This window comes from Ailuropoda melanoleuca, chromosome 6, assembly GCF_002007445.2.
Source record: "Ailuropoda melanoleuca isolate Jingjing chromosome 6, ASM200744v2, whole genome shotgun sequence".
Lineage (NCBI taxonomy): Eukaryota > Metazoa > Chordata > Mammalia > Carnivora > Ursidae > Ailuropoda > Ailuropoda melanoleuca.
In genome coordinates, this window is record NC_048223.1 from 6,756,755 (window position 1) to 6,771,684 (window position 14,930).

The 14,930-nt window shown below is 35.8% G+C and overlaps 1 protein-coding gene across 1 annotated transcript in view; it reads right to left on the reverse strand.

Moving 5' to 3' along the window:
- Positions 1-14,930, reverse strand: part of PLS1 (plastin 1) — a 110,885-nt gene that overhangs the window by 23,091 nt on the left and 72,864 nt on the right. The window contains exons 4-9 of the mRNA XM_034661814.1: positions 10,529-10,676; positions 8,495-8,576; positions 5,564-5,729; positions 5,340-5,482; positions 3,346-3,441; positions 514-706 (exon numbers count right to left, since the gene is read on the reverse strand). Coding sequence (XP_034517705.1) covers positions 514-706; positions 3,346-3,441; positions 5,340-5,482; positions 5,564-5,729; positions 8,495-8,576; positions 10,529-10,676 — 828 coding nt within the window. The remainder of the gene's footprint in view (positions 1-513; positions 707-3,345; positions 3,442-5,339; positions 5,483-5,563; positions 5,730-8,494; positions 8,577-10,528; positions 10,677-14,930) is intronic.

The window sequence follows — 14,930 nt, forward strand, 5'->3', positions numbered from 1 at the left end:
GGGTCAAATCTGCATTTCACGAAGCAAAATAGGAAAGTATTATAAATTATGAGACAGATAACAATAGCCCACACACAACAAGACAAGTAATGAATATTTAAAATTTTTTTCATGTACCTTAAAAACATTAAAAAGAGAACAATACTAGAGTCAAACTGTAGCTTTCAAAGGAGAAAAAAAAGCTACAAAATGATTATTTTTTTCCAATAGATAATTCATTGTCCATATTGGTGGTGGAGTTATGTTATGTGGTCATTTAAGAGACTATTTTAAATGTATGATAGTTTTCACTAAACTCTGATGGAGAAATGACAGACAAGTAAGATTTACCCCAGCATTCTCTTTTAACAAAACCAGCAAACACTCTCCTTAATACGAACTTTTTAGTGGATGCGCATACCTACACACAGTAAACTTCATCTCCCACCACAATCCCGTACCTCTGACAGTGAAGAAGGTCAATACCACAAGAAGATACATACAGTGAAGCAATTAAAGACAGAGAGAACATACCTTCCAGTAAATTCACATCGATGCTATTATCGGGCTTGTGTAGGCATGGGTATGTGTTAAACAGATTAGCTACAAAAGCTAAATTAAGTTTAGGATTCCCTGAAACCACATCTTCAGGAGTAACAAACTGTTTGCAGCCCAGTTTATCTGCTTCTTGAAGCATGAATCCAGCACGCTTCAGGTCATTTTTCTCCTAAACAACAAAATAAAACAAAAATGGTCAAGATGAACTTTTGATTGGCATAATTTTTTTATTGATAGACGTATTTAAAAGCAATCACTTTTCTGGAAATATATTAAATGATACATAAAAATAAACTCTCAAATTTTCTATCAGTTAGCTCCTACTGGTCAAATTATAGATAATTTTGTCAAGGCCATATATTAGAATACCTTCTGGCTAAGAGGTTTAGTTGTCTCACCCATTCTACTCTGAATAATATTTCCAGTAGACTCTTTTTCAATGAAAAACAAGTTCAATACAAATAAATTATTAAAATCAGAAGAACAGCACTTTTCATAAGTGCAGAATCCTGGAAACAAACCAAACGCTTGTCAACAGGAAAGGAGACAAGTAAACTGTCATATTGATGCAGTGATATCAAACGATGTGCGTGACTCTTAGCAATATATGTTCAAAATAAGACTAGGGGGGGCGCCTGGGTGGCTCAGCGGTTAAGCGTCTGCCTTCAGCTCAGGGCGTGATCCCGGCGTTATGGGATCGAGCCCCACATCAGGCTCCTCAGCTATGAGCCTGCTTCTTCCTCTCCCACTCCCCCTGCTTGTGTTCCCTCTCTCGCTGGCTGTCTCTATCTCTGTCGAAGAATAAATAAATAAAATTTTTAAAAAAAATAAGTACTAGGAATTTATGTATAAAGTAATCAGCTTTGTGTGAAGTTAAAAAGTAAAATGAAAAATTTAATTTTGTAAGGGATATATTTGGTTGAAAGAAAACTATATAAAAAGAGAAACAAAAGAACAATGAACATAAGATTGAAGATGGTGAGTATCACATTAAGGTGAGGCAGAAAGATGGAATAGGGAAGAAGTAGAGAACTAAACATAAATTAGTATCAGGGTCTTAGCTTTCTTGTTGGATTGACAGTTCATACACACTTGTTAAAATTTTAAAACAACTACAAACAAAAATAAATAAAAAGAGGGACATGTATGGACCCATGATGAGAGTATATCGTGACCAAGAATTATGACTTATCTCATTTTGTGCATGAGTTACAAAGAAGTAAAAATGTAAATGAAATCAGAGAAAGCAATAGGTTCAATGCTATTAAACAATAAAAAGTTTCTACCTTAGACATGAACAAATTATGTAGCCCTTATTCAGATCTTAATTCAAATAAATTATAAAAAGAAAATCTGACATTTAAGAAGCAACTGGAAATGTCAGTGTTGATTAAATATTTTGGTATTACAGATTATTGTTAATTTTTTAGGTATGATAAGGTATTATGGTTATATTCTTAAAGTTTCTTTATCTTCTAGAAATACATATTGAAATACTTATCAATGAAATGATATGATGTCTAGGATTTGCTTCAAAATAACATGAGAGGAAGGATGGGTGATAAATGAATAAAGACTGATCATGAGTTGATAGTTGTCGAATCTGGGGGTAGTTCATTATACTGAGTTTGTTCATTTTTTTATTATGTTTGAAATTTTCCGTAAGTTTAAGTTCCTAATTTTTTTGACTCAAACTAATTTGCTGATTTTGCAGTTTTGCAATACTTTCTCCAATGTTTCATTGTAATAATGTAAAATGTAATTCATTTGTAATGACTCAACTTGCCTTTATTTTTTTTTTAAGATTTTTTATTTATTTATTTGACAGAGACAGAGACAGCCAGCGAGAGAGGGAACACAAGCAGGGGGAGTGGGAGGGGAAGAAGCAGGCTCATAGCGGAGGAGCCTGATGTGGGGCTCGATCCCGTAATGCTGGGATCACGCCCTGAGCCGAAGGCAGACGCTTAACGACTGAGCCACCCAGGCGCCCCTCAACTTGCCTTTAAAACCATTTGGATGTTGCACTTTTAGTACTTGACAGATTTTCATAAACACTATATCTGCTCAGATTTTAATGTTTAGATAGAACTATCCCCGGTATTTACAACTTATGCTAAAAAAATGGGCTTCCTAGAAAATGTGTTAGGTCAGGACCTGCATCAATCCTTCCGACGCCATAAACGCTAGGAATTGCCATCTTTTACTTCATATATTTCTGAATATAAGTTGGAAAAACTGATAATCAGGTGCTTAGCAATGGTTTGTTGCTCCCCTTCCTAGTATACAGTGATAGTCACAAAAGCACCCTTGTGAGTTCCAGTTAAATTTCACCAGGAAGAAGTGGATGTAGGGTTGATTCCACATATACTCAATATCAGAATTCTGTCAGTTATGACAGCCAGATGGCTTAGCATGGGGATCTGAAGCCTAGAGCATGAAAAAACTTCTGAGGAACAAAGCACCAAGGTTTAATGGAAGAGCTGAGGACTTCATCAGGGAATGCTGCCTGTAGAGAACTGCACTCTAAACTTGACTGTACTCAGTAGTCAAATTCACAGAGATAGAAAGTATAACAGTAGTTACCAGAGGTTTGGGGGAGAAGGGAATAGGGCATTATTGTCTAATGGGTACAGATTTCACTATGGGATGATGAAAAGTTCTGGATATGGATAATGGTGATGGTTGCACATACTGCAAATGTACTTAATGCCTCAAAGAACCATACACTTAAACATGGTTAATATGGTATATTTTGTTAATGTATATTTTACTGAAATAAAAACATTTCTAATTAAAAACTATACTCACATTAAATCCTGAAAGGTCAATGGTAATGGCAGGTCCACCACCCTGGTCACCTTTAGGTGCAATCTGATTAAGCAGATGAAAATAAGCTCTTGAATCCTTCAAGGAAAGACATGAAATAAAAATTTTTAAATGAATAAAATCAATCATTTGATTTAGGAAAGTAGTACTCAAACTGAAGAAACTGTTCTCATCTTAGAGAATGGAATAACTTAGTAATTTTACTTACTACTTACAGGCTCCTGAATGCACCATGCTGGTTTCACACCTCACAGCTTCTAGTGACACTGTTCCCTACACCTGGAATACCTTTCTTCACCTTTTCATTTATTTACATCCCCAAGCATCAGTTAAGATTAGGGTCAAGTATTATCTTCTGGAAGCCATCCCCCCTTTAACTCAGACTGGTCTTGTGACTTGCTCTGAACAACAGAATGCAGTGAAAGTGATGTGCTGGGGCTTCTAATCCCATGCTTTAAGAGCTCCTGCTTCCTTCCCCTTGAAGTTGGCCTCCATGGAGGAAGTCCAACTATCTGAGACTCTCATGCTGTGAGGAAGTGCAAGAAAGCGCAAGCCTTATGGAAAGGCCTCATGGAGACACTGTGAGGGGTGACACTAGACATGTGAGGGGTGCCCTTGTGCACCCTCCTGACCAGCCCAACTGACAGCTGAATGAATGAGTTAGTGATCCAGAACAAAAGCAGAACCACTTCACCAAGCCACAGTAATCCACAGAATCATGAGAAACGATATTGTTATTTTAAGCTATTAAGTTCCAAGTGGCTTGTTACATAGTAGTGGATGAAATATCCATTTACTAGATGTTTATCTCCCCGTGTAACTGGTGAACTTCGCAAGAGCTAAATCTTTGCATCCCCCATGCCTGGCATAATACCCCATAGGAGGGATTTAATAAATACCTGATGAACTTAATTTTAAAATAAGAGAGCCCCCCAAAATAAATTTTTAAATGAGCATATAATAGATGAAAGCAGAGAAATACAATATCACTTCAAAGAAAGAGACTGTCAGCTAAGCCCATTATGACAAGAACATAATCTGACTGAATGTGTTAATATATCTAGAGAGAAAATACAAATATATGCTAATGCTGATTAGTCTGGGTGGAAAGAAAAGCATAGAGAAGAAGGAGTCACAGGGACCCAATTTGGCAATTCATGTCTAGGGAGTGACCATGGGAGGACTGTTAGGCACACTGAATAGTTTCCTTGACAAGCTCGCCCGGTAGGGAGGGAAGCATTTCAAGCTATTTTAGTTGAGAAACATACCTGAAGAATTCCTTTTGTCTACTGATTCCCTGGGCCCTCAGATATTTGGTCTCCTGTTAACTGGTTATTGGCAAAGTGGGAGTAAGGGTATTGAACTGATCAGGCCCACAAGGGCCTCTTGTCCAGTGAACAGATGAATTCTCAGTCCAAATTAATAGACTGACATGCTCATTATAATTTAGTCTCTCTGTGGCACATAAAATGGGAAAGAATACTTTAATCTGCTAGGGCTAGTATCTCCTTCTCACAGCCAGTTGTATTTCTTCTTAAATACCAACAAACCAGTTTTTCTTTATTGCAAAAGAAAATTTTGTCCTTTTTACTTTTTTAAGTCTTTATTTAAATTCCAGTTAGTTAATATACAATGTAATGCTAGTTTCGGGCATACAATACAGTGATCCACCACTTCCATACAACAGCTGGTGCTCATCACAAGTGCCCTCCTTAACCCCATCACCTATTTCACCCAACCCCCTACCCACCTCCCTTCTGGTAGCCACCAGTTTAAACCAGTTTTTTTTTAAATAAAAGATTTTGCAGTTATAATTGGGAGATCCACCTTAGACAGAGAAATGCAAAATTTCATTTTCTACACTGTGTCCTTATGAATTAAACTTCAATTTGAAATTCATTCGAAACACCTTTTTTTTTTTTTTTACATTCTACAACCTTATTTTATATCACAGTTATGAACATTAAAATATAAACCTTAATGTCTTGGCTGAAGTTTCTGATGGTTCGCCATCCTGCGTTGGTCAGATGGTAGTTCACCCATCGCAGCAGTAAGTCCTCTGGAGAAAGCTTCATCAGCTCTTCTAGATCTTCACCTTCCCTTAGCAATGCAATTAGAGCTGAAAGGAAAACAATGAAATACAAATTCTTCCCATAGTAAGTACATGTCAATGAAAAATAAATATTTTTGATGATCTTACCTTCATTCCTGGAAAGCTCAATATCAGCCAAAAGACCAACTTTGATGATCTGCCAGAGAAGTCCCAAGACCAAGTGAGGTTTTCCTTCTTTGAGATCCTGTGCACCAATGTTGACCACTGTACAACCAATGGCTGAGGCCGAATTCAGGGCTAGGTTTAAGTTTTCCTGAATTGCCACAAAGAAAACTATGTGTAAGAAAGTACTTTCCAAAATCTTATTGACAAGTTGTGAAGGTAAAAAAGAAGCAACAGACTGTGAAAATTCAGATTTTTGAAACGTAAGTAATATTTATACAAGCAAAATACTACTACTCAAAAAAAAAAATCCCATGATTTTAACCAGTACTTTACAACTTGATCTCTTTCCCTTGCTTTCACAGTTACTGTATGCCATTTTCATCCCTTCATATTTCTCTTCTTTTCATACATCATGATACTACATAAACCCATCATCATGAGGTAAAAAACTATATTATCACAGCTTTAGAATCTTTTACAAATGAATGAGCATTTTTTTAATAGTAATTTTTTATTACGTTATGTTAGTCACCATACAGTACATCCTTAGTTTTTGATGTAGTGTTCCATGATTCATTATTTAACACCCAGTGCTCCATGCAATATGTGCCCTCCTTAATACCCATCATGAATGAGCCTTCTTTTGGATAAAGTTTCATGGGAAACAGGTAGCATTCTAGACAATCTATTCCAAGAGCTCCAAAATTACTAAAAAAACAAGACAGATTTAATATCCACAGTAACACTTTGCTCCTTCCTAGAGATCTTTCTTTATTCATTAGCATACTCTTTCAAGCCCCCTAAAGATCTAGACTATTAACCCCTACTCATATTGGAAGAATGTCATCTCTAAAAATAAAACTGTAAAAGACTTAGCTCCTCAGACCCATCCTGTAGTTATTGTAAAATAGATACAGAATATTTTTTCTTTATTTTCTTTAATGCACTGCGTACAAATGTTAAAAGTAATACCAGACAATAAATTTGTACAACACTGAGAAATGCTTTATTTCAGAGCCAGTGCCATAAAAAATTATGTGACACATGTACCCTAAAAATAAGATGTATGAATATTTTCAACAATCATAGTTATTAAACAAAGCATCCTGACACAAGATGTGAAAGAAAATAAACTTCCGGAAACTGTGATCAGAAATGGTAGCTCCTGCTAGGAATACGTAATATTATTGCTTATTGGAAAGTGGGAGACAAGAAAGCCATGTTAGTCAACATTCAATTCATACTCCTCAAGGATACAGGAAATGGGAGTACCCCTTGGATACTCCAAGATTAACCATGTACCACTGCCCTAAGGTTGTAGCTTCCTTATAAACGAAGTTTAACAACTTTAGCAAAATCAAGAATTGTATTTGCCAAGAGAGATGAGGAAAATACCTTAGCATTAGCTCACTTTTAATAGCTGCAGCTGTGACTACTATATGCACTAGTTGTGATTACTACCACCACACAAGAGTGGAAGTACTCAGTGATTATAAGGTGGGCTCTAGAACTGAACCACTGGGATCATATCCTGGTTCTGCCACTGGGTAACCTCTCAGTGCCTCAGTTTTCTCATCTGTAAAATCATAGTATCTACCTTTTTTTAAAGGTGCCGGAAAAATTCAAAGAGATAATTCATGCAGTTTGTTTAGAACAGTGACTGGTACCCAGTAAGTACTTAGAAACTATTGATATCCAGCACTGCTCTAGAGATTTTGAGGGGGAAATTGTGGTAACCATAAATTCTTGGACTTTAACAAGACCTGAATGGAGAAGCTGACCACAGAAAAATATAGCAAAAAAGAATAACTCAAATTCTGTGAAATAGTAAAACACGGGGTAAAAGTACACAATGCTCTTATTTCAACCAAGAAGAACAGCATCAAGCAAATATTCATTAATATAGCAAGTCAATGATTACAATATAACCTGAATACTATTATAATAAGTAAAGCTCATCCAAAGCAGTCTGAACAATGTTTGCTTGCTTGCTTGTTTGTTTTAAGTGGGTAGGCTCCACGCTGGGGCTTGAACCCACACCCCGAGATTAAGACCTGAGCTGAGATCAAGAGTCAGATGCTTAACCAACTGAGCCACCCAGGCGCCCTCATCCAAAGCACTTTGAATCTTAATTTCATTCAGTAAGAAATGCAGCTGAATTTTTATTTAATAAAACCTAGTTTTTATAAAAAGGAAACTGAAATTATGTTAAATCCAACATTTTACATGAATGGACTTTGAAGGCATTGTTAAGTGAAATTAAGTCAAAGACAAATACGATATGACCTCATTCATATGTGAAATCTAAAACAAAATAAAGCAAAAATTACCAAACTCACAGAAAAAGAGATCAGACTTGTGGTTACCAAAGGCAAAGGGTGGGGGGGGGGGGGGAAAAAANGGGGGGAGGAAAAAATGGAGGAAGGTGGTCAAAAGGTACAAACTTTCAGTTTTAAGATAATTAAGTACTAGGGATGAGTACAGCTAACTCTGCTGTATGGTATGTAGCAAAGTTGTTGAGAGTAGATCCTATGAATTCTCATCACAAAGAGAAAATTTTTGCCCCTTTTTTCTTTTTTCTCTCTTTTCTTTTTATTGTATGCTATAGAGGAAGATGCACGTTAGCTGAACCTATTGTGGTAATCATTTCACAATATGTGTAAATCAAATCGTCACACTGTATACTTTAAACTTACTTTAAACTTAGCTGAACCTATTGTGGTAATCATTTCACAATATGTGTAAATCAAATCGTCACACTGTATACTTTAAACTTACACAGTGAAATATGTCAATTATTTCTCAATAAAACTGGAGTAAAAAAAAGTTTTGCCTGGGCCTAAACACCCATTAATAAAGGCCTTATATTTTATGACACAGTAACATGATTACTAGCAAAGGGCAAATACTTACAGAAATAGTGAAAGGGGTGAGCTTTTTCTTATTAATGGCTCTTTCATCAATTGTGTCTGGTTCAGATAAGTTGATCATTTTGCTACAGAGAAAATGGCAATAATTTAGCTTAACACTCCCAGTTTATATAAGATAAATAATTAAAGTTAAATTATTTAAGACTTTTTAGTTTGTTTTTGCACGTAGACAAAATAGTTAAATTTTGAAAAGTAATAACAATAACAATCCATTTCTTTAAAATATACTGTGATTCATGTCAGGGACTTACTTTTTAAAATCTAAGAAATGTTCCCTAACCTAAAACAAATCAATAACTCACTGCAATAGTAATCTTCGCATATCCTCCTAATTTTTTTAAAACTGTCTTGCATTTTCTTTATGTGAATCCTGTCTTTATTTCATTTAATGATCACCAGCATTCAACAGTCTGAAATGTAAAACAAATTCTCAAGAAGCCAAGTTTCATAAAGTGGTATCAACAGGGTCAGAATCACTCCTGTTGCAGAAAAAGCCAGAGACACGGTCTTTCTAAAATTTTAATAACTCAAACATTTTAAGAGAAATTAATATAAAATTTATCTCTAGATTTTAGAATATATTTTATATTTTAAAATAAAGATAGGAAAATACCCATTCAATTCATAATAGGAATTTCCTCTGAAGGTCAGAGAAAGAGATTAGAACTGTAGGTGGAAGTCAAGGTATATTTTATATGTCACTTAAAAACTAATATCCTGGGGCACCTGGGTGGCACAGCGGTTAAGCATCTGCCTTCGGCTCAGGGCGTGATCCCGGCGTTGTGGGATCGAGCCCCACATCGGGCTCTTCCGCTATGAGCCTGCTTCTTCCTCTCCCTGCTTGTGTTCCCTCTCTCACTGGCTGTCTCTATCTCTGTCAAATAAATAAATAAAATCTTTAAAAAAAAAAAAACTAATATCCTGTATTTGTGGGTAGGTTGGAGGTTTTTTTTTCTTTTTAAGTAAAAACACAGAAAAAAAAGACTGAAAGAAACACGCCATAATATTAATAATAGCTAATTATGGGTGATAAGAATATTTGTGATACTTACTCTTCTTTGTAAGTTTTTAATATTTTTATAAACTTTAAAAAAAAAGACACTTGCTTTGTACAAAGACGTATGCTGGGACTACAGTATACACAACAGAGACAAAGGCATGCCCCTAGAGAGTTTACAGTCTAGTGAGCATAAACATACTGCAAAGAGCCAAGGATATGACAAGACTGATACAAAACATTAATTTCATTTAAGCAAAATGAGATATATCTTTCTTTTACATTTCCTCATGTCCTTGTCCTAATCAATAATTCTTTATTGAAAATGAAAAAAAGAAACCTCGTGAACATGTTTAAATACATCAGAGGAATAACTCAAAACTGTTCTGGCATCAGTAAGGAAATAGAAAAGGCATCAGAAAACCAATAGATCTCATTTGAAGAAACATTTTGGAAAGCATCTGGTACTTAATTTTCTACGTGATATAAATTCTTCAATACCTACATNAAAAAAAAAAAAGACACTTGCTTTGTACAAAGACGTATGCTGGGACTACAGTATACACAACAGAGACAAAGGCATGCCCCTAGAGAGTTTACAGTCTAGTGAGCATAAACATACTGCAAAGAGCCAAGGATATGACAAGACTGATACAAAACATTAATTTCATTTAAGCAAAATGAGATATATCTTTCTTTTACATTTCCTCATGTCCTTGTCCTAATCAATAATTCTTTATTGAAAATGAAAAAAAGAAACCTCGTGAACATGTTTAAATACATCAGAGGAATAACTCAAAACTGTTCTGGCATCAGTAAGGAAATAGAAAAGGCATCAGAAAACCAATAGATCTCATTTGAAGAAACATTTTGGAAAGCATCTGGTACTTAATTTTCTACGTGATATAAATTCTTCAATACCTACATAGCTACTTGTTCATGGAGTTGTAGTTTTTACTGAATGCTCATCAATGGAGAGAGGAAGAACATATCTCCCTTAACCTAAAATGAACAACTCACCAAAGAAGGATGCCATCTGCAAGTGATTTGAAAAGGCTGCCATCATTGGGGTTCATGGGTAGGAGATGCTTACAGTCAGGGTCATCCTCCAGGGCTTTGTTGACCCAGTTAACAAAAGCCACTTTTTCTTCCTCTGAAAACAGAAAATCTTAGTCAGCAAACCAAATTTCACAAAATTAACCACACTACAAAGACATACTTTTAAATTTCTGTTCAAAGATACTAAATGGTTATTATTAAAACTCTGCTAAAATACTACTGGGTTTAAGAGGGCGTAAGGGTTTAAGAAGAAAGGGGAATGCATTCCATTTTTTCATCTGATGTATTAGGGGACAGTAAGGTACACAGCTTAAATGAGCACAATAAGTATTAGACTTGATTCTAAAATCTTTACTAAAATATATTGCTTCTGGGGCGCCTGGGTGGCTCAGTCGTTAAGCGTCTGCCTTCGGCTCAGGGCGTGATCCCGGAGTTGTGGGATCGAGCCCCATGTCAGGCTCTTCCGCGGGGAGCCTGCTTCTTCCTCTCCCACTCCCCCTGCTTGTGTTCCCTCTTTCGCTGGCTGTCTCTCTCTCTGTCAAATCAATAAATTAAAAATATCTTTAAAAAAATATTAAATTAATAAATAAATAAATAAAAATTAAAAAAAAATATTGCTTCTGAAAGCCAATCAATCAGAAGCCAACCATCGGAGGTCAGATCATGCAAATACACACCCCAGGATTAAAAATACAAGCATCAAAATTCCACAGCAATAAATTCCACAGCCCCCACCAAAATATACAGAGTTGTGATTTGGGGCTTGTAACAGAAATACTAATTTCAATCAAGAGCTATCTGAATGAGTGAAGCACCTCCATTTCTGTGGAATTTCTACTACAAGAAGACTGATACAAATCTAAATACAAATCTACTCTCAGCCATCTGCATCCTCAACTTCTCAACACATGGTTTCTAGTGTGGGTACATTGATTTTTAGGCCAAACATGTTGAGCTAAGCAACTGGGATAATGGAAAGAAACTTAAAAGAAAAATGTTCCACTGCTTTATTGTTACTCTGTAAATATAAAAATAATTTAACAACATAAATTTTCAAAGAAAGTAATTCCCATTTCTATCACAGAGTAGCATATAGTGAGCTGACCTGCCCCAATTCCTAGAAATTAAGTAATTTTCCCAACGGCATATTTGGGAGGCACTCCCAAAGTGTAATCCATCACACACAGACACACACACACACACACAATCAAAAAGATACATATTAATATTTATCTTTTGTTCATATCATAATCTGCCTTTTTATCTTCTTGCTTCACCATATATACCTCCTCAGANTTATCTTCTTGCTTCACCATATATACCTCCTCAGAGACTTAGAATCTAAGGATTTAAAGATCACTAGGATATTGTACCTACCATTAAGGAATTTTTAGTGTAATGATAAAAAAGATACACGAAGAACCACAACATAAGGGAAATAAATAGACCGTAAGAGAGATATAAGCAATGTTCTAGAGAATTCAAAGAAAAAAAGAATCATGTTCAGTTGGGGTGGTCAAGAAAAGGCTTTATGGAGAAGGTACAATTTGTTTGTTTAAGATTTTATTTATTTATTTCAGAGAGAGTGAGAGAGAGAGAGAAGGGGGGGAGAGGGAAAAGCAGACTCCCCTGCTGAGCAGGGAGCCCAAAGCAGGGCTCAATCCCAGGATCCCTAGATCATGAGCTGAAGGCAGATGCTTAACCACCCAGGTGCCCCGAAAAGGTACAATTTGAATGACAGATTTTTAAGATGGGGAGAGAAAAGGAAGATATTCCTTTTCTCCTCTCCATATTCCAGGCATAGGAACCAGGAATGAGGTACTATTTCACAGCCACTAGGATGGCTGTAATAAACAAAAGGGACAATAACAAGTGTTGGTGAGAATATGAAGAATTAAAACTGTCACACATTGCTAGTGGGAATGCAAAATGGTACAACACTTTGAAAAACAAGTTTGGCAGTTTTTAAAAATATAAAACACAGAGTTACCAAAAGCCCTAGCCATTCTACTCCTAGGTATATACCTAAGATAAGTTAAAGCATATGTCCACACAAAAATGTATACAAAAGTGCTCATACAGCAGTATTCAGAATAGCCAAGACAACCCAAATGTCTATCAACTGATGAAAGAATAAGCAAAATGTGATGCTATCCATAGAACAAAATAGTATATGGCAATTAAACGAATGCAGTATAATATACGTCACAAGGGGTAATCCTTGAAAATGTTATGCCAGTGAGGGAGCCTGTCACGTGAAAGGCCACCACTGTATGATTTCCTTTACAGGAAATTTCCACAATAGGCAAATCTATAGAAATAGAAAGTAGATGAATGGTTGCCGGAGGCTGGGGGAAGGGGGAAATCGGGAGGGTCTGCTTACGAGCATGGTGTTTCTCTTTAGAGTAATGAAAGTGTTCCAGAATTAGACAATAGTGACAACCAAACAACTCTGTGAATATACTAAAAACCAGTGAACTGTACATTTTCAAAGGGTGAATTTCACAGCATCTCAATTATGTCTCAATAAAGCTGTTCTTTTTTAAAAGCTACTAAATGTTCCATACCTAGTTCTAGATAATAGTTATGTGGGTAATCATTTACACATATACATATTTATATATTAAAAAGTCATCAAGCCATACACTTAAAAATAGTACACTTTATGCTCTTACTATGTGCGTCACCTCTGGGAAGAAATAGTTATTGTTCAAGGCATGAAGGAGCCACTGAGGGTGATGAAATGTTTTCTCTCATNCAATAAATTAAAAATATCTTTAAAAAAATATTAAATTAATAAATAAATAAATAAAAATTAAAAAAAAATATTGCTTCTGAAAGCCAATCAATCAGAAGCCAACCATCGGAGGTCAGATCATGCAAATACACACCCCAGGATTAAAAATACAAGCATCAAAATTCCACAGCAATAAATTCCACAGCCCCCACCAAAATATACAGAGTTGTGATTTGGGGCTTGTAACAGAAATACTAATTTCAATCAAGAGCTATCTGAATGAGTGAAGCACCTCCATTTCTGTGGAATTTCTACTACAAGAAGACTGATACAAATCTAAATACAAATCTACTCTCAGCCATCTGCATCCTCAACTTCTCAACACATGGTTTCTAGTGTGGGTACATTGATTTTTAGGCCAAACATGTTGAGCTAAGCAACTGGGATAATGGAAAGAAACTTAAAAGAAAAATGTTCCACTGCTTTATTGTTACTCTGTAAATATAAAAATAATTTAACAACATAAATTTTCAAAGAAAGTAATTCCCATTTCTATCACAGAGTAGCATATAGTGAGCTGACCTGCCCCAATTCCTAGAAATTAAGTAATTTTCCCAACAGCATATTTGGCAGGCACTCCCAAAGTGTAATCCATCACACACACAGACACACACACACACACAATCAAAAAGATACATATTAATATTTATCTTTTGTTCATATCATAATCTGCCTTTTTATCTTCTTGCTTCACCATATATACCTCCTCAGAGACTTAGAATCCAGGGATTTAAAGATCACTAGGATATTGTACCTACCATTAAGGAATTTTTAGTGTAATGATAAAAAAGATACACGAAGAACCACAACATAAGGGAAATAAATAGACCATAAGAGAGATATAAGCAATGTTCTAGAGAATTCAAAGAAAAAAAGAATCATGTTCAGTTGGGGTGGTCAAGAAAAGGCTTTATGGAGAAGGTACAATTTGTTTGTTTAAGATTTTATTTATTTATTTCAGAGAGAGTGAGAGAGAGAGAGAAGGGGGGGAGAGGGACAAGCAGACTCCCCTGCTGAGCAGGGAGCCCAAAGCAGGGCTCAATCCCAGGATCCCTAGATCATGAGCTGAAGGCAGATGCTTAACCACCCAGGTGCCCCGAAAAGGTACAATTTGAATGACAGATTTTTAAGATGGGGAGAGAAAAGGAAGATATTCCTTTTCTCCTCTCCATATTCCAGGCATAGGAACCAGGAATGAGGTACTATTTCACAGCCACTAGGATGGCTGTAATAAACAAAAGGGACAATAACAAGTGTTGGTGAGAATATGAAGAATTAAAACTGTCACACATTGCTAGTGGGAATGCAAAATGGTACAACACTTTGAAAAACAAGTTTGGCAGTTTTTAAAAATATAAAACACAGAGTTACCAAAAGCCCTAGCCATTCTACTCCTAGGTATATACCTAAGATAAGTTAAAGCATATGTCCACACAAAAATGTATACAAAAGTGCTCATACAGCAGTATTCAGAATAGCCAAGACAACCCAAATGTCTATCAACTGATGAAAGAATAAGCAAAATGTGATGCTATCCATAGAACAAAATAGTATATGGCAATTAAA